Source organism: Electrophorus electricus, chromosome 1 (genome assembly GCF_041902795.1).
Source record: "Electrophorus electricus isolate QZ-2024a chromosome 1, ASM4190279v1, whole genome shotgun sequence".
NCBI lineage: Eukaryota > Metazoa > Chordata > Actinopteri > Gymnotiformes > Gymnotidae > Electrophorus > Electrophorus electricus.
In genome coordinates this window covers 22,288,721-22,312,049 of record NC_137497.1, presented here as the reverse complement: position 1 = coordinate 22,312,049, position 23,329 = coordinate 22,288,721, and the positions used below count along the sequence as shown (strand labels likewise).

Genomic DNA, 23,329 nt, shown 5'->3' with positions numbered 1-23,329 from the left:
AGTCATTCTAATAAACTTCTAGCTAGCTAGTTAGCTAATAACTGTATGAATTAATAAATTATAGAGTGAATAAACACATATGTGAATCCCAAAAATAAACAAACTTCAGCACTGGTGAATCAGCTGATTAAGATCGTTTTAGAACACTTAAAGCAGTGCTTTTTATGGCGTTTTAAACTGACATACAAACAGTGTTATTTTTCTCTATGCTGTAAAATATGCTGCAAAAACCGTAAACCATAAAAATAGAGAAAAACAACGCTGTACTTTGCGATCATAAAACGTCCAAAATGCCGCTTTTTTCGCCGTTTTACAAACAAAATGCGTTGTTTCAGGTGAAGTTTGACCACTTTGGCTTTCCATATTCTTAACACAATCGTAGATGGCTCACTTCATTAATCCAGTTTTCATATGATGAGGAACATGTTTGGTTCCTTCTTCTAATGGAAGAGCACTGCCAGTGATGCAGTTGTTATTTATTCTTACTGTTGTCTTGGATCTACAAACAAAGTGGTTTGTTAAGTTCCGAAGTGTTTCAACGTGCCGACATAGTGGAGATTTACTCTCAGCGCAGCCGCAAAACAAATCCGTGTAGGAGGGACTGTGAATCCATTGGCTGTATAGACTACTGTATGATTGGCTGCAGCAAAATGATGGACAGCTAACTTTGCCTGCTGATTAACTTAATAAGAATGACTGTTATAAGAACTCGGTTGTGTAATTGTCTTCAGTCGAAAATGATTGACATGTGCTCCGCCCTCCTCTTACCCACAGGTGTTCCTGTACTTTTCACCTTTCTCAAGAAAACGAAAGTATTTTCTGAGCAGTCGCCGTTGTTGAAGGTTGAGCGTATTGAATATACGAGCGTTTAAAAATATTTCACGGTAAGTTAATTCTATTTGTAAAAATGCGATGTCGGTGCAGTTTAAACAGCGTGTTTTGTAAGTACATAGTTCTGTTTAGGTTAATTCGTAGGTCAAGCCAAAGGCGGATTAAATGTAAAGATTAAAGTCCTGGGGAAGTTATGCAACTAAAATGGCTAACGCCCAGTACGATTGCGTAGATATATTTAAAATAATTTAAAGGGGCCAGATATATATTGTCAGTTATTGTAAAACTCGATTTCAAGCTCTTAGTTAGTCAGTGATATTTCCAAATGGTCCCAGTTGAAAGTCTTCTGGCCTAAACTCAAAGTTGCTACTGTAACGTTTGTTTTTTACAGGTAGTTTTCTGTTCAGTTTCAGCCGTTTTGTAGTGTTGTCCAAATCCTCAGTGGACAGTTCAGATTCCCTGTATAGTTAATTATCTCTATTATTAACTATAGTTTGGGATGGCACGGTCGACACTGGCGTTTCTAAGCTTGTTTGGAGTTTCTGAAGCGCAGCGTTTTGAAACACTGATCTGAAGTGTGGCTCAAAACGGCCATGTCACGTGACCTTGGCTAAACGAAGCTTGTATTTCTACAGGTGTGATACAGAACCTGCCGCTCCTGTCTTTGACTGACAGTGTCTGAAACAAACCTGATCACACATCTGTCTCAGTCACAAACTCTATGAATGCTTATAAGTCAAGAAAACACACCCCAACTTTGAGGATTTTGTGAGAATAGAGAATTTGAGAGATGGAGAGATTCAGTGTTGTCTAGATAGAAGGTTATTGATGGGACATATTGACTGATAGGCTAATGAGAGACATCCAGTGAGCAGTAGGTAGGATAGATACAGTGACATTAATATATAGAAAGTGTGTGTAGAGAGAGATCCTCTGGTTTACTGACAGGAGTGATGTGCTGTATATCCACACATTTATATAATGGTAAAAATACCTGTGCATACCAGCAAAAAGTGTACTATGTGAATGAATCTTTTCCAAGACTGAGGAGGTAATTTGGGAAGAGAAGAAGCCACAAAACAGCATAACAACTAATATTTTATAATATAAATATAAATAATAATAAATATATAAATTGTTCCTTTATTTTACTTTATTGATCTTCATTATCCATAATCATAATTATCTACATTCACAACACTTCCTTCTGCTGTAGATAAAACCTGTTCCACGCAGACAATTCACTAAATAGGTCTGCACTTCATAGACTACAGAGTACATGTGCACCCACACAACCCTACAGAGTACATGGGAACCCACACAACCCTACAGAGTACATGGGAACCCAGACAACCCTACAGAGTTCATGTGAACCCACACAATGCTGCAGAGTACATGTGAACCCACACAACCCTACAGAGTACATGTGAACCCACACAAACCTATAGAGTACATGTGAACCCACACAACCCATGTGGTTATTTATCTCAGTAAACATACTGGTTGTTAATAGATTATCTTTCTAAATTTCATGTCTTACACATGAAACTGAAATACCTAGAATTTGAAATGCCTTACAGAACACAACTAAACACAGAAACGTCTTTTGTTTCTTTGTTTGTTGTGTGGTGATTGGTCTGAAATATTTATTGATCTTATGTATTGATAACCTGGCATAACCCACCACAATAATATCCAGGCAAAGTAGTTTAGATTTTGTTGTTTCACAGAATAGAATTATCAGGAAAAGTGGTCACTGTGGAGATCATTGACAGATTGCTTCTGTTCTAAAGGCCCAGAAGTGTTGGAAGAATTATGAGTGAATATTATTGAATTACATTTTTTCCTTATAATACATTTATCCAGTTAAACTTTGTGTCGTTGGCTAAATATATCAATCGATTATCCAGATTAATGTTGTGTCATTAGCTAAAGATATTGGTCAAATATCCAGTTAAACTCTGTGTAATTGGCTAAATATATCGGTTGTATGGTTGCATGAGTTCAGACGTCATTTCTTGCAGGAAGCAGTGCTGAGTGTTTCCCACACAGTAAAACTCTGTGCTAAACTCAGAGACTCTGTGTTATTGATAAAATGTAAGTCAGGCATCTTCTTTTCATATTGGTGTTTTGTGATAAAAAAAAAATGTTAGTTGATGTTTACAGTTACTAACAAGCAGGCATGCTACTCCATGTGCTCTCTGTATAGGTTTAGTTTCACTTTCATGTTTTAGCATATTTCTCCTCTGGTAATACTGTTTCATATCAGCTGGCAGATGTACTTCCTTTATGTATTATGACAAAGATACCACCACCTATAGTGTACTGTAAATGTAGTGAACAGCTGATGTAGACTGATTAAGGACAAATATATATAATATTAATTCATTAATACTAGTGGTGCCAATTAATTAAAAAATTAATCAAGTTAATCAATAAAAATAGATTATCATTATTAATCATGAAGTTTAACATTTTAATACAGTATTACAATACTAGTATTTACTTGTATTTTGGGGGATAAAACAAATACATGTGTAGTGTTGGAATAAATGAATGCATGATACACTGGTTTAAGGATTCCATTTGTTCTTTAACATCTCAGATTAATTGAATAACAAGGAAGCTGCCATTCAGCACAACGGATGTTGTCTCCTCAGTCATCGTATTATCCGTGGTCACTCTTGTCAGTAATTCAGCCTGGTAAAAATCCATGCGGGATTTATGGGAAGACGCTGGGGTCAAACTTGGAAATATGGTTCATTTGTGTAAAAAAACAAAACGTTAATGTTTTTAAATTGATCATGAGTGTTAAGGCTGACAGCCCTAATAAATACATTTGAAAGCATTCAGATTCCAGTTTCCCACTGTGTGAAAACAGTACAGTAGAACCTCTCAGAAAACGCCTCCATCTTCCTCTGTGGCACTTTGAGGACCTTTGGAATGTCTGATTGGGCATCATGGAGATTTATGATTTAAAATGTTTGAAATATTGTGACATAAAACAAATGATGGTGCACAGCTTTATGGGTATAATGTTAATTCTAAATTCATTAAGAATAACTTTTGTGTGTATAACTGTTTTTGTGTATTCAGTGGAATATTTTAATGAAGCCATAACAGTTATTCAGTGGAATATTTTAATGAAGCCATAACAGTCTGTTCAGTATTCTGTCATCATCACTGTTTCAGTTCTCCACCCACCCTGTTAATATCAGTGTTTACGTATGGTTCATGTTTCACATCATGTGTTTTATTTTTAATATGTTGATGTGAGTTTTATCAGGCATTGATTCAGTGTGATTCACTCTGTGTGTATGAACTGTTGACAGGGAGCAGAGAGCAGCATCTCCAGTGTCCAGCTGTGTGTGTGTGAAGAGGAACAACTCCATGATGGAGCCTCATAACTCCAGCAGTGGAGGAGGAACCTCTGACCCAAAGTGAGGAGCTTTCCATCAGCATTTAATCTGAGGAAACAGGAAGAGGGAATATTCAGGATAAATGAGATGTAGTGAAGGATGTAATTACTCAACACTTTCCTCATCTTCATCAGGGTAGAGAGAGCAGAGCCTCCAGCACCCAGCTGTGTGTCTATGAAGAGTGAATCACCTCCAGCACCCAGCTGTGTGTCTATGAAGAGTGACTGGTCCATGGAGCCTCCTCCTGTATTCAGCAGTGGACCTGTGCCCTCAGTCCTACGGTGAGTGATGCATTACACACTCAGATTCTTTCATAAGTGGGGTGGATGTGTTCCTCCCAGTGTGTGAGGGAGTGATGTTCCCCCCAATATTACAACAATCATACCCAAGTAAACAATATCACCATTCTACAGGACAAACTAATAAGAGGGGTTCACCACAGGTGTGTTTTAGTTTTAGGAGAAAAGGAGTGTGGTATGTTTGTGTAGTTGCTGAAGGGCAGGTGTGGTCTATGTGTGTGTGTGTGTGTGTGTGTGTGTGTGTGTGTGTGTGTGTGTGTGTGTTTGGTTCGATGGTCTAGCTAAAGGACAGGTGTGTGTGTATGTGTGTGTGTGGTATGATTGTGTAGTTGCTGACAGACAGGTGTGATGTGTGTGTGGTATGTTTGTGTTGCTGAAGGACAGGTGTGTGTGTGTGGTATGTTTGTGTAGTCTCTGAAAGACAGGTGTGGTGTGTGTGTGTGGTTTGTTTGATGGTCTTGCTGAAGGAGAGGTGTGGTGTGTGTGAGTGGTATGATTGTGTAGTTGCTTAAGGAGAGGTGTGATGTGTGTGTGTGTGTGTGGGATATTTGTGTTGCTGAAGGACAGGTGTGTGTGTGTGTGTGTGTGTAATTGCTGAAGGACAGGTGTGATATGTGTGTGGTATGTGTAGTTGCTGAAGGACAGGTGTGATGTGTGTGGTATGTTTGTGTAGTCTCTGAAAGACAGGTGTGGTGTGTGTGTGTGGTTTGTTTGATGGTCTTGCTGAAGGAGAGGTGTGGTGTGTGTGAGTGGTGTGATTGTGTAGTTGCTTAAGGAGAGGTGTGATGTGTGTGTGTGTGTGTGTGTGTGGGATATTTGTGTTGCTGAAGGACAGGTGTGTGTGTGTGTGTGTGTGTGTGTGTGTGTGTGTGTAATTGCTGAAGGACAGGTGTGATATGTGTGTGGTATGTTTGTGTACTTGCTGAAGGATGTGTGTGTGTGTCTGTGTGTTTTTGTGTAGTTCCTGACGGACAGGTGTGTGTGTGTGTGTGTGTGTGTGTGTGTGTGTGTGTGAACTTGCTGAAGGACAGGTGTGATGTGTGTGTGGTATGTTTGTGTAGTTGCTGAAGGACAAGTGTGATGTGTGTGTGGTATGTTTGAGTAGTTGCTGAAGGATGTGTATGTGTGTGTCTGTGTGTTTTTGTGTAGTTCCTGACGGACAGGTGTGTGTGTGTGTGTATGTGTGTGTGTGTGTTTGTGAGTGGTATGTTTGTGTAGTTGCTGAAGGCCAGGTGTGTTTGTGTGTGTGTGTGTGTGTGTGTGCTGCTGAAGTACAGGTTTGATGTGTATGGTATCTTTGCATTCCTGAAGGACAGGTGTGATGTGTTTGTGTTCCTGAAGGATGTGTGTGTGTGTGTGTATGTATGTATGTGTGTGTGTGTGTGTGTGTGTGTTGCTAAAGGACAGGTGTGATGTGTGTTATGTTTGTGTAGTTGCTGAAGGACAGGTGTGCTGTGTGTGTGTGTGTGTGTGTGTGGTATGTTTTTGTAGTTGCTGAAGGAGAGGTGTGATGTGCGTGTGTGTGTGTGTGTGTGTGTGTGTGTGGTATGTTTGTATAGTTGCTGAAGGGCAGGTGTGTTTGTGTGTGTGTGTGTTGCTTAAGTATAGGTGTCTGTGTTTGTGTGTTGTTTAAGTACAGGTTTGATGTGTATGGTATCTTTATGTTCCTGAAGGACAGGTGTGATGTGTGTGTGTTCCTGAAGGACGTGTGTGTGTGTGTGTGTTCCTGAAGCACAGGTGTCTGTGTGTGTATGTGTGTGTGTGTGTGAGTGTGTGGTTGTGTGGTTGCTGAAGGACAGGCCTGGTGTGTGTGTGTGTGTGTGTGTGTGTGTGTGTGTGTGTGTGTGTGTGTGTGTGTGTGTGTGTGTGTGTGTGTTGGTGAAGGACAGGTGTGTTCGTGTATGTGTGTGTGGTATGTTTGTGTAGTTGCTGAAGGGTGTGTGTGTGTGTGTGTGTGTGTGGTATGTTTGTGTAGTTGCTAAAGGACAGGTTTGATCTGTGTGTTTGTGTGTGTGTGTGTGTGTGTGTGTGTGTGTGTGTGTGTTCGTGTATGTGTGTGTGGTATGTTTGTGTAGTTGCTGAAGGACAGGTGTGATGTGTGTGTGTTCCTGAAGGACATGTGTGTCTGTGTGTTTTTGTGTGTGTTCCTGAAGCACAGGTGTCTGTGTGCGTGTGTGTGTGTGTGTGTGTGTGTGTGTGTGTGTGGTTGTGGTATGTTTGTGTAGTTCCTGACGGACAAGTGTGTGTGTGTGTGTGTGTGTGTGTGGTTCATTTGTGTTGCTGAAGGACAGGTGTTTCTAATCAAGTGTACAGTCAGTGCAGGTACCAGGTGGAGTTGATTGGGTAAGAATGTTGTGGGTGTATTTTTGTTCCCTAATGTGATTTATTTTCCCTATTCAATATCATCAGGATGGGGAGTGAGAGAGCAGTAAATCCAGCACCCAGCTGTGTGTCTATGAAGAGTGACTGGTCCATGGGGCCTCCTCCTCTATTCAGCAGTGAACCTGTGACCTCAGTCCTACGGTGAGTGACACATTACACACTCAGATTCTTTCATAAGTGGGGTAGATGTGTTCCTCCCAGTGTGTGAGGGAGTGAAGTTCCCCCAATATTACAACAATAATACCCCAGTAAACAATATCACCATTCTACAGGTCAAACTAATAAGAGGGGTTCACCACAGGTGTGTTTTAGTTTTAGGAGAAAAGGAGGAAGAAATTCAGCATCATCTACCCACACACACATTCTCCAACTATCTCTTACTTGTAACTGATGGCTCGCAATGCCAGCAAGCTGCTACCAGAGGGAGGCCATGAGCTGGGAGTTAATCAGTGCTCATTAGTCTGATCTCCCACAGATGCCCCACCCCTATATAACTACTTCACTAAGGACTCTATGAAGCCTTGGTGTGTGGGTATTTTTTCAAGTAGAAAGTTCCCAACAAGAGTCTCCTGTCATCTTTCTTCATTCATGTCTGTGTTGTCTTGTTTCTTCTGGGCAGAGTCCCTCTCCATCAGTTGTTTATTAGGAGGAGAAATGTCCTGTAGCAGGAGGTGTCCCTGTGTGTGTGTTGTCTGTCTTAGTTGTTTGTCTTTTGTTCTGTGTTCATTTCCTGCTGTGTTTAGGGAGAGAAACAGAGTGTCCTGAGTCTACCACACACACGTAGTGGTTAGAGCTGCATCACCGCACTAGTGCAGACGCTGGTTTGATTCTCGGACCAGACAAGTCACTTTGTTTTTCATCAGAAGTGGCTGAGGGTTTTCTGGCCCTTAAACATCCCTTCACTGCTGAACTCTTTTGTTTGTTTGTATTATTAAACAGTAAAAACACTCACTATGTCTCCACTAAGCACTTCACTCCCATCACTCCTCTTCACTCCTTCACTCCTTCACTCCTTCTTCCCAGTAGTGTAGGGGGTAGAACAGTGTGGTCTTGCTCACCCACTCCTTCAGGTCAAATCCTCTCAGTTGTTGGTTTCCTGTTCAGTTGTTTTACCTCTTTTGTCCCCTTCCCTGTTTCACCTCATATGTGTTTGGGTCCATCTAGGAGGTCCTGCTTACCTGAACAGGTGGGACAGTCCAGTTCTGTGATACTGACACTATAGTAAAGTAATAGTGGTGGTTCTGGTCTCATTAGATTTAGAAACTGTTACATGCAGGTGGATGAGACGTCAGGATACAATTGCTGAGGACATTTATTAGGCCACAGGAATCACTGTCATAAGGAATCACTGTATTGTTGATCATTGTTGGTGTAGCCTGTGGATGTCAAGATTAGTCTCGTTATTGTTAAACGTATTCATGTTCATGTTATATGTGAGTGCCGTTATGTTGTATGTAATAAATGTTCGTCCATGTCGACTGAGTCTGTGCATCCTGCTCCCTGCCCTCGGTACTCAGGCCACCTCGTTACAGCTGCGTGTGTGTAAAACAATTTTCAGGGTGCCGGAAGTCATTTCATTGTAACAGCAAGGCAGATATTTAACATGTGTACAGTGTGCATAATAGACAGAGGAAGACTGTTGAACTATTAATATTAGGACAGTTATGACATTTGTGTAATACGTAGTGCTTTCTATCTATAAAGTAGTGCTTCTCTTAATGACAAATGTAACTGTTTCCCATATATAATTGTGTGCTTTATATTGTTTGTAAGAACTTTTCTTCTCATTTAGAAATATGTTGACTAAGTGATCAGTTTGTCTTATTATTTAATATGTTCAGTCTCACTATTGTTGGCAGATTTCATCACATTATTACGAATGTGGATACAGTATCTTATAATTATAAGCAGTGTGACATGTGAAGCTAAGTGAATTACATGTGCAGAATTTCTAACAATAGCCTGTTTTGTATAGGCCGGCTAGCTGACCACTTAGTAAAATTAAATGTGATTGCTGAGCTTGTTGCAAGTGAGTCAATTTAATTTGATTTCATTGTGTTTCATTTTTAACTCAGCTGCATTAATCTGAACATTTTGTGTTCTAGCTGCAAGCAAATGCTGACTTGAGCTGTTTTATAGTTAGCTTGAAATTACTGAGGTTCATCGCTGGGTGCTGTTCTTTTTTTTTTATTATTGATCAGGAAAAAAAACTACAATGGATGAGATGGACGTTTTCTATGTATGATATGGAATTTGAGTATATGAGTGAATGTTACTCTGTAAATGTATAAGAATATGTAGGTAAGATTATTATGAGATCATTATTTATAATCAAACGACTACACTATCTTACAACAGCTTCCTTTAATTTATATATTGTATTATATTGTTTCTATGGAAAAAGTTGTAACATTTACTGGGAGGTGCATGGCAGAGCGAGACATACCTCCTGTGGGCTTGCTAGCTGACCCCTCAGTGAAATTAAATGTGGTTGCTGAACTTGTTATAGTGTGAAAAATAAAAGGAAACCCCTTTTATCCACAACCTGGTGTGCATCATTGAGTGGGACGGAACACAGAGGTCCCACTAGCTACTATTTTACATTGCCATTCAACCTAATGACATTCTATATAATACAACTCTAGTTTTGAGCTAAATACCTAGAATTTGATGATTTATTTCAGATCACATACTTTCAAATAAAACGATAAAGGATTCTGGTACTTATTTTTCTAATGACTGTGAGACATTCTAGATACCACAGCATAAGCAGACGGACAAACCGATTATGGCACATGCTCTTGACCAACACAAACCTGATATATGATAATTTACATAGTACTAGTTTCTGCTTGAAATGTGTTACAAAGACACCTGTTGTTCTTATTCATTTGCTGCTATTCCGATATGCCTCTGCCTTTAATTCCTGGTGTTTGCACTGACTGGGTCTATGAAAGCAGGGAGCAGGCATGTGTGTCTGTCAAGGCCGTGTGCGTTTGGAAGCGCTCTCAATGTCCGGTTAACTGTAGAGATATTCAAGCCTGCTAAACTGTTGTCAGATATTCAAGCTTCAGTGTTAAACAGCAAACATTCAGTTGGCCGAGGTTGTCCTGCAAATTACAAATGTTTAGGTTTACATTACCTCATACGCAATCACAGCTTTATCAAATGAAAATTGAAAAAGAAAGAAAAAATGTTGCATTTGGATAGCAAGTCCATATGTGAAGTACAGACTGCATGGATGAATAAGTCCAAACTGTTGGCACGCATTCTGCTAAAGGCAGTGCGTGCAGGAAAACTGCTATTAGCACGTCCATTATTTTTGAGGTGATTAACATTGCTTTTCTAAGACAGATGTCTGTTTTTGACATCTTTTACTTTTACATCCTATAAATGGTGACCGCTCCATATTATGTGCGATTATTTAAATCTGGATCTTAAAAACAATTTCCTCTGTGCAGGTTTTGATTAAGGGTTACAGGTACAGCATCATTTTGTCTTGGCTGCTCATCATACCTGTTGTTGTGCAGTGAGCCCAGTCAGCCAAACCCTCTTTGTGAAACAGAAAACCTCAAGTTTCTTTCAACTCTAAACCGACTGAGTTTTCACCAAACCCACTTTCTGAAACAGACCCCTGGGTGTACATTTTTAAATCTAAATGTGCACTGACCTTTTCTGGCCAACACTGTGGATGTTTACTCAATCTGCAACAGTAAACATGTTGGTGAACGGATTGTTTTGGACTAAATAATCTTTTTTTTCTTGCCAGGACTCTCTGGTCCATCCCGAGGTAGTGCAGGGAAGGTCTCATCAATCTCCTCTCTGCCACTGGCCATCTCATCTCTGCTGATGTTCCCTGAGAAGCAGGTTATTCCTGCTGAAAATGACATACAGACAAATTTCAAATTAGCCTTGTGTCTTCAAAGTAAGACCTATACTCCTAAATTTCATTGTAGAGAATTAGCTACAGTATAAAATGCATTGCCATTAAAGGGTAGGATCACCACAGTGTAAAACATGTCTATATGAATCTGTGTTCAGATAAAGGGAAAAACACAAAGAAAAAAATGAGTCTTTCAAACTGCACAAATAAATGACTGAAGAGTGAAATTCAGCACCAGTTGAAAGTTACAGCCACCTTAGATAACTTTTTTTTTTCAATTACTATCCTTTAAATTAAATAGTCTTCTACATAACTTACACCACAATATAATAAATCAGTCAGTTAGCTGGCGCATTTGGACCTCACCATGTGTCTCTTGCACAAGTTGGATTTGATCTCCTGCACTTGCACATGAACAGTAAAAATATACAAAGTATATTTATACTAATTAAAGGAACAAAATAATGGAGCTATACATCACTCCCATTAGTCCATGGGCTAGTACTACCATTACAGGCTTGACCATTTTGGTCAGATACATTTAGTACACAGACATTTCTCATGAGTTTTCCTCTCTCCCACAATTCTTTCTACAGAGCAAACATGCCCAAGATTAAACAGAGACACACTACAACCTTACACCTAGTGTATATATTCAGAGGACTAAATGAATGCAACAACCAAATAAAATGCAAACTGTGCTCTCTGGACTATATGATGTTTTGGAAACGTCTTTTTAGTACTAATATATGGTAAATATGCATTTCATTTTATGTTCACTGCAGTTTATTTAAAGTCACTCAGCAAACTACTGGTTGTGGAAAATCAATCAGTTTAAGACAACACTAATATATATAGAAAAATTGTCTGTGTATAGGCTCATAAAAAGAATAACTGGAGTAAATTATATTGGAACCAAAGTCTTAATCAATCTTTTTTTCTGGAAAGCCCAGTAATATGAAGGCTATCCAGCTTTATGAGTGAATGTTTACTTTGTATTTCTTGACTGACAGGAGAGCATAATCTCTTCTGTCTTGGACAATAAAGCATTCATGTAACTATTACAGAAAAACACTAACCAACGAGAAAAAAAGGATCTTTTTTCAAGTGTTACATCCTGTGTTTGTTTGTTTGTTGTGTGTGTGTGTGTGTTCCATTCCAGATCCAGTTCCATATTCCATAACAGAGTTTCATGTTTGCAGAAAATGTATTTCAGATGCTCCCCAAGCCATTGTGGTACTGAGGAACAACCCCTGAGCTCAGGGAGGACTGGTCGAGTCCGTCAGAGGTCCTCCCTCCCCTGCCGGATGTTGTCTTTTCCCCGGAGCTCAGGACAAGTTGGGAGGAGATAACCCAAGCTTCCGCAGTAGAGACACCTCCCTTCCCGCATCCGAGCGTCGCGTTCATTTCGGGAAAGGTGGGTGTGTCCGAGCTGCATTAGCTGGGATTCGGACTCCCCCTGCTGGTCATGCACATGAACAGGGCTAAAGGTACACAGAGAGAGCCTCGACTGATCTCTGGTCGCCGTGTTCTGCGCCTCTGCCACACGCAATTGTCAATATGCAAGAGCAGATGGATGAGGTCATGGAGAGAGGCGGGAGCATCACGGTGGACCAGTTCATGTTTAAGGTCCTCTCTGAGGCCCTGGTGAACAGCAGCCATCAGCGCTGTGGGGTTCCATCCACTCTCAGCCGCCACAGTGTGGAACTCACTCACATAATCAGCCGCCGCTCTTCTCCCCTGTCGCATGTTAAGAAGATGGGAAATCGTCTCCCTCCAGTGACTGGATGGCCGAAGGTCCGCTTAAGGGCAGCAGCGAATTCTGCTGCAGTGGAACAGACGTCAGTTTGGTGCTCCCAGACCAGGGTGGCCCATGCCAGAGCCCACCCAGTCAGAAGGGAGATGATGTACGCCACCTTTGCTCGCTCTGTGGGGAACCAAGATGGCTGCTGCTCAAAAGCCAGTGAGCATTGAAGGAGAAACCCCCTACAACCTCCTGCCTCACCGGCATAGCGCTCAGGGGCAGGGGGCAATGGCTCTGAATGTGAGGTGGGCAGGATTTGGGCTGGCTCTGCTGCTGCCTCAGCGCCAGCTGCCTCCTGACTAGGAGGACCCAGAGGCACTGGTGTTTGTGTCAGGAGGTCTGTCAGGGCCTGTAACTGAGAGAGGATCTGTTGCAGGGCCTGCTCATGTTGACCAACAGTCGCCCCCTGATTAGTCAGAGCCACCTTTACCTGTTCCAGAACAAACTGTTGAGCTGGGTCCTTGGCTGGGTCTTTCTGTAAGGTGGGCTCGAACCCAGGTCAGGTAGGTGATGACACCAACAGCCTACTGGGTGAGAAACCACGCTCGGGAGAGAGACACACTCAAGAGAGAAAACTGGAGAGGGCAGGGGATGTGTAAAAACACAGACACACTCACAGCACAGAAGTAAGGTGTAGCACAAGGGGGAAAACTTGAGAGGGGAGGGGACATCTAAAAACATGAACACCCTTGCAGACAAGAAGTGAGGTGTAGCACAAGAGCTCATAGACCTCAAAACCTGAAGCTAGAAGCTTGGCTCAAAACTTTGGCAAAGACCAAGCACTGAAGGACTGTGTCACTGGGCCTATATAAGGTCTAGTCCAGCTGTTGGGTGTTAAACCTGATTAGTGGTGTGCCTGACTCAAGGCCTCCCTCTGGTGGCCGGAGGGGGCATCGGCCTGACACCAACCCTTACAAACACACACACACACACACACAGAGACACGGTCTGCAGGCACCCCCAAGTCAGATTTAAGACATTTCAAAACTTTTAATGTTACTTCCAGTGTCATTTAAAACCAAATTTGCAGTGAGGATATACAAAAATAAAGTTATTTTGAATAACTTTAACATGGTAATTGAGAAACTGATACTTTCAGACTAATGTTGAGGAGCTTTATCATTTTGAAGAGACATAAGAAAACCAAATAAACCAAGTGGTCAAGAAACTGACAGGAAAAAAAAAAAACTAGTTAAAGTAGGCACTTTCTACATAAACGATAGCAGGATATTGTAAGCAATGAAGATAGAAGACAGAAGCTAAAACAAATGATCTATCTTTCTTTCTTCCAGTATTTTCCTAGTGAGAGCAGAGCTGTTACTTCCCTGTAATGTTCAGATGTAGCTAGCTAGATAAAGCTGGAGCTAACAAGCTGATTTCTGAGGGGATTTCAAACCATATTCACAAAATATGTAGAAAGTTACACAATTATTAATAGAGTGAAACATTTTGAGATGGACAGTGCTAAATTGAATCAGTCTGTCTAGAATTTCCTGTAGAGATCCAAGACAGCTTGCTATTCACTTGGACTTGAGTTTGGTAATGTTAGTTATCTAGCTAGATAGCTTCATAATTCCATTTGATGGTGTATATGCCAACCAGATTGAACAAGACCAAAAAATGTTATTTGATTAAAATTAAAAATCTACTCAGATTTCTCCTCATCTAGATGGACATAATCAGTTAAGTAATCTATCAAACTATCTAGCTAGAGTGCTGAAAGACTAAACTCTAATCTATAAGCATCATGTCAGCTGGGAGAAAATGTTGGCAAGGACAGTATATCCACATTTCTAACAAGGTAGAAATATTAAGTCATGGTAAAAAAAAATGTCTTAGCTACGTCAGTTGAGAGAGTGATTTCCTCCTCTGATAATATTAAAGCTTGACTAATGATTCCTGTTTCCTAGCTGTCTTTTCCAGGTGCAGTGAGGAAGTGAGAATGTTTTACTCCCTGACATATGATTAATTATTGAAACAAATTTAGACTACAAATCTCTTAACCAGTTATATCAAATTTCTTAACCAGTATATCAAATGTCACTTGTTGTCTTCACTAGAGAGTTTTCAGATTTACATTGGGTGACTGGGCAACTAAGAAATAGCCGTGTTAGTCATTGGAATTTATTTTACATATTTGAATGACAGTGAAGCATAAAATTTAAGACAATTGAAGACTTATCAGTTCATTAAATTTGTAAAATGTCATTTCAGATAAATTAAGACTTTTAAGTACCCACATGCACCCTGTCGTGAATACAGTTACGATCTAGTGTGAGTCTATACTATGAAGCGAACCGGGGCATAGCCCAAGCAGAAATGTTGCTCTATGAAATTTTTACCAAATGTTCATAAAATCAAACCCAGAATTAAGTAAAATCTTACTTTTAGGGGCTTTGCTATATTAGTACAATTCTACTAAACTGTATAAACTTATACAATATTACACAAGTATAATATGAGATTAAGTACATATGTGAGTACTTAAGCATTACACCTAAATAGCGAGCTAAAAATCCATGATGTCTACAGAAACAAGCACAGCCGGTCTATTTAGCAGCATTCAGATAAACTGCAGTACAGTACTGTGTATTTGTACTAAATACACAAAGCAAAAAAAAATTGTTTTAAAGTACTTGCCCATTTAAAGTGCAATGTCCGAAGTACCTAACCATGGTCACAACTAGTCATTCTAATAAACTTCTAGCTAGCTAGTTAGCTAATAACTGTATGAATTAATAAATTATAGAGTGAATAAACACATATGTGAATCCCAAAAATAAACAAACTTCAGCACTGGTGAATCAGCTGATTAAGATCGTTTTAGAACACTTAAAGCAGTGCTTTTTATGGCGTTTTAAACTGACATACAAACAGTGTTATTTTTCTCTATGCTGTAAAATATGCTGCAAAAACCGTAAACCATAAAAATAGAGAAAAACAACGCTGTACTTTGCGATCATAAAACGTCCAAAATGCCGCTTTTTTCGCCGTTTTACAAACAAAATGCGTTGTTTCAGGTGAAGTTTGACCACTTTGGCTTTCCATATTCTTAACACAATCGTAGATGGCTCACTTCATTAATCCAGTTTTCATATGATGAGGAACATGTTTGGTTCCTTCTTCTAATGGAAGAGCACTGCCAGTGATGCAGTTGTTATTTATTCTTACTGTTGTCTTGGATCTACAAACAAAGTGGTTTGTTAAGTTCCGAAGTGTTTCAACGTGCCGACATAGTGGAGATTTACTCTCAGCGCAGCCGCAAAACAAATCCGTGTAGGAGGGACTGTGAATCCATTGGCTGTATAGACTACTGTATGATTGGCTGCAGCAAAATGATGGACAGCTAACTTTGCCTGCTGATTAACTTAATAAGAATGACTGTTATAAGAACTCGGTTGTGTAATTGTCTTCAGTCGAAAATGATTGACATGTGCTCCGCCCTCCTCTTACCCACAGGTGTTCCTGTACTTTTCACCTTTCTCAAGAAAACGAAAGTATTTTCTGAGCAGTCGCCGTTGTTGAAGGTTGAGCGTATTGAATATACGAGCGTTTAAAAATATTTCACGGTAAGTTAATTCTATTTGTAAAAATGCGATGTCGGTGCAGTTTAAACAGCGTGTTTTGTAAGTACATAGTTCTGTTTAGGTTAATTCGTAGGTCAAGCCAAAGGCGGATTAAATGTAAAGATTAAAGTCCTGGGGAAGTTATGCAACTAAAATGGCTAACGCCCAGTACGATTGCGTAGATATATTTAAAATAATTTAAAGGGGCCAGATATATATTGTCAGTTATTGTAAAACTCGATTTCAAGCTCTTAGTTAGTCAGTGATATTTCCAAATGGTCCCAGTTGAAAGTCTTCTGGCCTAAACTCAAAGTTGCTACTGTAACGTTTGTTTTTTACAGGTAGTTTTCTGTTCAGTTTCAGCCGTTTTGTAGTGTTGTCCAAATCCTCAGTGGACAGTTCAGATTCCCTGTATAGTTAATTATCTCTATTATTAACTATAGTTTGGGATGGCACGGTCGACACTGGCGTTTCTAAGCTTGTTTGGAGTTTCTGAAGCGCAGCGTTTTGAAACACTGATCTGAAGTGTGGCTCAAAACGGCCATGTCACGTGACCTTGGCTAAACGAAGCTTGTATTTCTACAGGTGTGATACAGAACCTGCCGCTCCTGTCTTTGACTGACAGTGTCTGAAACAAACCTGATCACACATCTGTCTCAGTCACAAACTCTATGAATGCTTATAAGTCAAGAAAACACACCCCAACTTTGAGGATTTTGTGAGAATAGAGAATTTGAGAGATGGAGAGATTCAGTGTTGTCTAGATAGAAGGTTATTGATGGGACATATTGACTGATAGGCTAATGAGAGACATCCAGTGAGCAGTAGGTAGGATAGATACAGTGACATTAATATATAGAAAGTGTGTGTAGAGAGAGATCCTCTGGTTTACTGACAGGAGTGATGTGCTGTATATCCACACATTTATATAATGGTAAAAATACCTGTGCATACCAGCAAAAAGTGTACTATGTGAATGAATCTTTTCCAAGACTGAGGAGGTAATTTGGGAAGAGAAGAAGCCACAAAACAGCATAACAACTAATATTTTATAATATAAATATAAATAATAATAAATATATAAATTGTTCCTTTATTTTACTTTATTGATCTTCATTATCCATAATCATAATTATCTACATTCACAACACTTCCTTCTGCTGTAGATAAAACCTGTTCCACGCAGACAATTCACTAAATAGGTCTGCACTTCATAGACTACAGAGTACATGTGCACCCACACAACCCTACAGAGTACATGGGAACCCACACAACCCTACAGAGTACATGGGAACCCAGACAACCCTACAGAGTTCATGTGAACCCACACAATGCTGCAGAGTACATGTGAACCCACACAACCCTACAGAGTACATGTGAACCCACACAAACCTATAGAGTACATGTGAACCCACACAACCCATGTGGTTATTTATCTCAGTAAACATACTGGTTGTTAATAGATTATCTTTCTAAATTTCATGTCTTACACATGAAACTGAAATACCTAGAATTTGAAATGCCTTACAGAACACAACTAAACACAGAAACGTCTTTTGTTTCTTTGTTTGTTGTGTGGTGATTGGTCTGAAATATTTATTGATCTTATGTATTGATAACCTGGCATAACCCACCACAATAATATCCAGGCAAAGTAGTTTAGATTTTGTTGTTTCACAGAATAGAATTATCAGGAAAAGTGGTCACTGTGGAGATCATTGACAGATTGCTTCTGTTCTAAAGGCCCAGAAGTGTTGGAAGAATTATGAGTGAATATTATTGAATTACATTTTTTCCTTATAATACATTTATCCAGTTAAACTTTGTGTCGTTGGCTAAATATATCAATCGATTATCCAGATTAATGTTGTGTCATTAGCTAAAGATATTGGTCAAATATCCAGTTAAACTCTGTGTAATTGGCTAAATATATCGGTTGTATGGTTGCATGAGTTCAGACGTCATTTCTTGCAGGAAGCAGTGCTGAGTGTTTCCCACACAGTAAAACTCTGTGCTAAACTCAGAGACTCTGTGTTATTGATAAAATGTAAGTCAGGCATCTTCTTTTCATATTGGTGTTTTGTGATAAAAAAAAAATGTTAGTTGATGTTTACAGTTACTAACAAGCAGGCATGCTACTCCATGTGCTCTCTGTATAGGTTTAGTTTCACTTTCATGTTTTAGCATATTTCTCCTCTGGTAATACTGTTTCATATCAGCTGGCAGATGTACTTCCTTTATGTATTATGACAAAGATACCACCACCTATAGTGTACTGTAAATGTAGTGAACAGCTGATGTAGACTGATTAAGGACAAATATATATAATATTAATTCATTAATACTAGTGGTGCCAATTAATTAAAAAATTAATCAAGTTAATCAATAAAAATAGATTATCATTATTAATCATGAAGTTTAACATTTTAATACAGTATTACAATACTAGTATTTACTTGTATTTTGGGGGATAAAACAAATACATGTGTAGTGTTGGAATAAATGAATGCATGATACACTGGTTTAAGGATTCCATTTGTTCTTTAACATCTCAGATTAATTGAATAACAAGGAAGCTGCCATTCAGCACAACGGATGTTGTCTCCTCAGTCATCGTATTATCCGTGGTCACTCTTGTCAGTAATTCAGCCTGGTAAAAATCCATGCGGGATTTATGGGAAGACGCTGGGGTCAAACTTGGAAATATGGTTCATTTGTGTAAAAAAACAAAACGTTAATGTTTTTAAATTGATCATGAGTGTTAAGGCTGACAGCCCTAATAAATACATTTGAAAGCATTCAGATTCCAGTTTCCCACTGTGTGAAAACAGTACAGTAGAACCTCTCAGAAAACGCCTCCATCTTCCTCTGTGGCACTTTGAGGACCTTTGGAATGTCTGATTGGGCATCATGGAGATTTATGATTTAAAATGTTTGAAATATTGTGACATAAAACAAATGATGGTGCACAGCTTTATGGGTATAATGTTAATTCTAAATTCATTAAGAATAACTTTTGTGTGTATAACTGTTTTTGTGTATTCAGTGGAATATTTTAATGAAGCCATAACAGTTATTCAGTGGAATATTTTAATGAAGCCATAACAGTCTGTTCAGTATTCTGTCATCATCACTGTTTCAGTTCTCCACCCACCCTGTTAATATCAGTGTTTACGTATGGTTCATGTTTCACATCATGTGTTTTATTTTTAATATGTTGATGTGAGTTTTATCAGGCATTGATTCAGTGTGATTCACTCTGTGTGTATGAACTGTTGACAGGGAGCAGAGAGCAGCATCTCCAGTGTCCAGCTGTGTGTGTGTGAAGAGGAACAACTCCATGATGGAGCCTCATAACTCCAGCAGTGGAGGAGGAACCTCTGACCCAAAGTGAGGAGCTTTCCATCAGCATTTAATCTGAGGAAACAGGAAGAGGGAATATTCAGGATAAATGAGATGTAGTGAAGGATGTAATTACTCAACACTTTCCTCATCTTCATCAGGGTAGAGAGAGCAGAGCCTCCAGCACCCAGCTGTGTGTCTATGAAGAGTGAATCACCTCCAGCACCCAGCTGTGTGTCTATGAAGAGTGACTGGTCCATGGAGCCTCCTCCTGTATTCAGCAGTGGACCTGTGCCCTCAGTCCTACGGTGAGTGATGCATTACACACTCAGATTCTTTCATAAGTGGGGTGGATGTGTTCCTCCCAGTGTGTGAGGGAGTGATGTTCCCCCCAATATTACAACAATCATACCCAAGTAAACAATATCACCATTCTACAGGACAAACTAATAAGAGGGGTTCACCACAGGTGTGTTTTAGTTTTAGGAGAAAAGGAGTGTGGTATGTTTGTGTAGTTGCTGAAGGGCAGGTGTGGTCTATGTGTGTGTGTGTGTGTGTGTGTGTGTGTGTGTGTGTGTGTGTGTGTGTGTTTGGTTCGATGGTCTAGCTAAAGGACAGGTGTGTGTGTATGTGTGTGTGTGGTATGATTGTGTAGTTGCTGACAGACAGGTGTGATGTGTGTGTGGTATGTTTGTGTTGCTGAAGGACAGGTGTGTGTGTGTGGTATGTTTGTGTAGTCTCTGAAAGACAGGTGTGGTGTGTGTGTGTGGTTTGTTTGATGGTCTTGCTGAAGGAGAGGTGTGGTGTGTGTGAGTGGTATGATTGTGTAGTTGCTTAAGGAGAGGTGTGATGTGTGTGTGTGTGTGTGGGATATTTGTGTTGCTGAAGGACAGGTGTGTGTGTGTGTGTGTGTGTAATTGCTGAAGGACAGGTGTGATATGTGTGTGGTATGTGTAGTTGCTGAAGGACAGGTGTGATGTGTGTGGTATGTTTGTGTAGTCTCTGAAAGACAGGTGTGGTGTGTGTGTGTGGTTTGTTTGATGGTCTTGCTGAAGGAGAGGTGTGGTGTGTGTGAGTGGTATGATTGTGTAGTTGCTTAAGGAGAGGTGTGATGTGTGTGTGTGTGTGTGTGTGTGTGGGATATTTGTGTTGCTGAAGGACAGGTGTGTGTGTGTGTGTGTGTGTGTGTGTGTGTGTGTGTGTGTAATTGCTGAAGGACAGGTGTGATATGTGTGTGGTATGTTTGTGTAGTTGCTGAAGGATGTGTGTGTGTGTCTGTGTGTTTTTGTGTAGTTCCTGACGGACAGGTGTGTGTGTGTGTGTGTGTGTGTGTGTGTGTGTGTGTGTGTGAACTTGCTGAAGGACAGGTGTGATGTGTGTGTGGTATGTTTGTGTAGTTGCTGAAGGACAAGTGTGATGTGTGTGTGGTATGTTTGAGTAGTTGCTGAAGGATGTGTATGTGTGTGTCTGTGTGTTTTTGTGTAGTTCCTGACGGACAGGTGTGTGTGTGTGTGTATGTGTGTGTGTGTGTTTGTGAGTGGTATGTTTGTGTAGTTGCTGAAGGCCAGGTGTGTTTGTGTGTGTGTGTGTGTGTGTGTGCTGCTGAAGTACAGGTTTGATGTGTATGGTATCTTTGCATTCCTGAAGGACAGGTGTGATGTGTTTGTGTTCCTGAAGGATGTGTGTGTGTGTGTGTATGTATGTATGTGTGTGTGTGTGTGTGTGTGTGTTGCTAAAGGACAGGTGTGATGTGTGTTATGTTTGTGTAGTTGCTGAAGGACAGGTGTGCTGTGTGTGTGTGTGTGTGTGTGTGGTATGTTTTTGTAGTTGCTGAAGGAGAGGTGTGATGTGCGTGTGTGTGTGTGTGTGTGTGTGTGTGTGGTATGTTTGTATAGTTGCTGAAGGGCAGGTGTGTTTGTGTGTGTGTGTGTTGCTTAAGTATAGGTGTCTGTGTTTGTGTGTTGTTTAAGTACAGGTTTGATGTGTATGGTATCTTTATGTTCCTGAAGGACAGGTGTGATGTGTGTGTGTTCCTGAAGGACGTGTGTGTGTGTGTGTGTTCCTGAAGCACAGGTGTCTGTGTGTGTATGTGTGTGTGTGTGTGAGTGTGTGGTTGTGTGGTTGCTGAAGGACAGGCCTGGTGTGTGTGTGTGTGTGTGTGTGTGTGTGTGTGTGTGTGTGTGTGTGTGTGTGTGTGTGTGTGTGTGTGTGTTGGTGAAGGACAGGTGTGTTCGTGTATGTGTGTGTGGTATGTTTGTGTAGTTGCTGAAGGGTGTGTGTGTGTGTGTGTGTGTGTGGTATGTTTGTGTAGTTGCTAAAGGACAGGTTTGATCTGTGTGTTTGTGTGTGTGTGTGTGTGTGTGTGTGTGTGTGTGTTCGTGTATGTGTGTGTGGTATGTTTGTGTAGTTGCTGAAGGACAGGTGTGATGTGTGTGTGTTCCTGAAGGACATGTGTGTCTGTGTGTTTTTGTGTGTGTTCCTGAAGCACAGGTGTCTGTGTGCGTGTGTGTGTGTGTGTGTGTGTGTGTGTGTGTGTGGTTGTGGTATGTTTGTGTAGTTCCTGACGGACAAGTGTGTGTGTGTGTGTGTGTGTGTGTGGTTCATTTGTGTTGCTGAAGGACAGGTGTTTCTAATCAAGTGTACAGTCAGTGCAGGTACCAGGTGGAGTTGATTGGGTAAGAATGTTGTGGGTGTATTTTTGTTCCCTAATGTGATTTATTTTCCCTATTCAATATCATCAGGATGGGGAGTGAGAGAGCAGTAAATCCAGCACCCAGCTGTGTGTCTATGAAGAGTGACTGGTCCATGGGGCCTCCTCCTCTATTCAGCAGTGAACCTGTGACCTCAGTCCTACGGTGAGTGACACATTACACACTCAGATTCTTTCATAAGTGGGGTAGATGTGTTCCTCCCAGTGTGTGAGGGAGTGAAGTTCCCCCAATATTACAACAATAATACCCCAGTAAACAATATCACCATTCTACAGGTCAAACTAATAAGAGGGGTTCACCACAGGTGTGTTTTAGTTTTAGGAGAAAAGGAGGAAGAAATTCAGCATCATCTACCCACACACACATTCTCCAACTATCTCTTACTTGTAACTGATGGCTCGCAATGCCAGCAAGCTGCTACCAGAGGGAGGCCATGAGCTGGGAGTTAATCAGTGCTCATTAGTCTGATCTCCCACAGATGCCCCACCCCTATATAACTACTTCACTAAGGACTCTATGAAGCCTTGGTGTGTGGGTATTTTTTCAAGTAGAAAGTTCCCAACAAGAGTCTCCTGTCATCTTTCTTCATTCATGTCTGTGTTGTCTTGTTTCTTCTGGGCAGAGTCCCTCTCCATCAGTTGTTTATTAGGAGGAGAAATGTCCTGTAGCAGGAGGTGTCCCTGTGTGTGTGTTGTCTGTCTTAGTTGTTTGTCTTTTGTTCTGTGTTCATTTCCTGCTGTGTTTAGGGAGAGAAACAGAGTGTCCTGAGTCTACCACACACACGTAGTGGTTAGAGCTGCATCACCGCACTAGTGCAGACGCTGGTTTGATTCTCGGACCAGACAAGTCACTTTGTTTTTCATCAGAAGTGGCTGAGGGTTTTCTGGCCCTTAAACATCCCTTCACTGCTGAACTCTTTTGTTTGTTTGTATTATTAAACAGTAAAAACACTCACTATGTCTCCACTAAGCACTTCACTCCCATCACTCCTCTTCACTCCTTCACTCCTTCACTCCTTCTTCCCAGTAGTGTAGGGGGTAGAACAGTGTGGTCTTGCTCACCCACTCCTTCAGGTCAAATCCTCTCAGTTGT

The 23,329-nt window shown here is 40.5% G+C and overlaps 1 protein-coding gene across 2 annotated transcripts in view; it reads left to right on the top strand.

Moving 5' to 3' along the window:
- Positions 1 to 205: 205 nt before the first annotated feature.
- LOC145657472 (NACHT, LRR and PYD domains-containing protein 3-like) overlaps positions 206 to 23,329 on the top strand; it is a 69,786-nt gene continuing 46,662 nt past the window's right edge. For both annotated transcript variants that reach the window (XM_081712321.1, XM_081712322.1), the window contains exons 1-5: positions 206 to 884; positions 4,164 to 4,271; positions 4,385 to 4,531; positions 6,959 to 7,072; positions 22,268 to 22,381. In XM_081712321.1, coding sequence (XP_081568447.1) covers positions 4,222 to 4,271; positions 4,385 to 4,531; positions 6,959 to 7,072; positions 22,268 to 22,381 — 425 coding nt within the window. In that variant the 5' untranslated portion in view covers positions 206 to 884; positions 4,164 to 4,221. The remainder of the gene's footprint in view (positions 885 to 4,163; positions 4,272 to 4,384; positions 4,532 to 6,958; positions 7,073 to 22,267; positions 22,382 to 23,329) is intronic.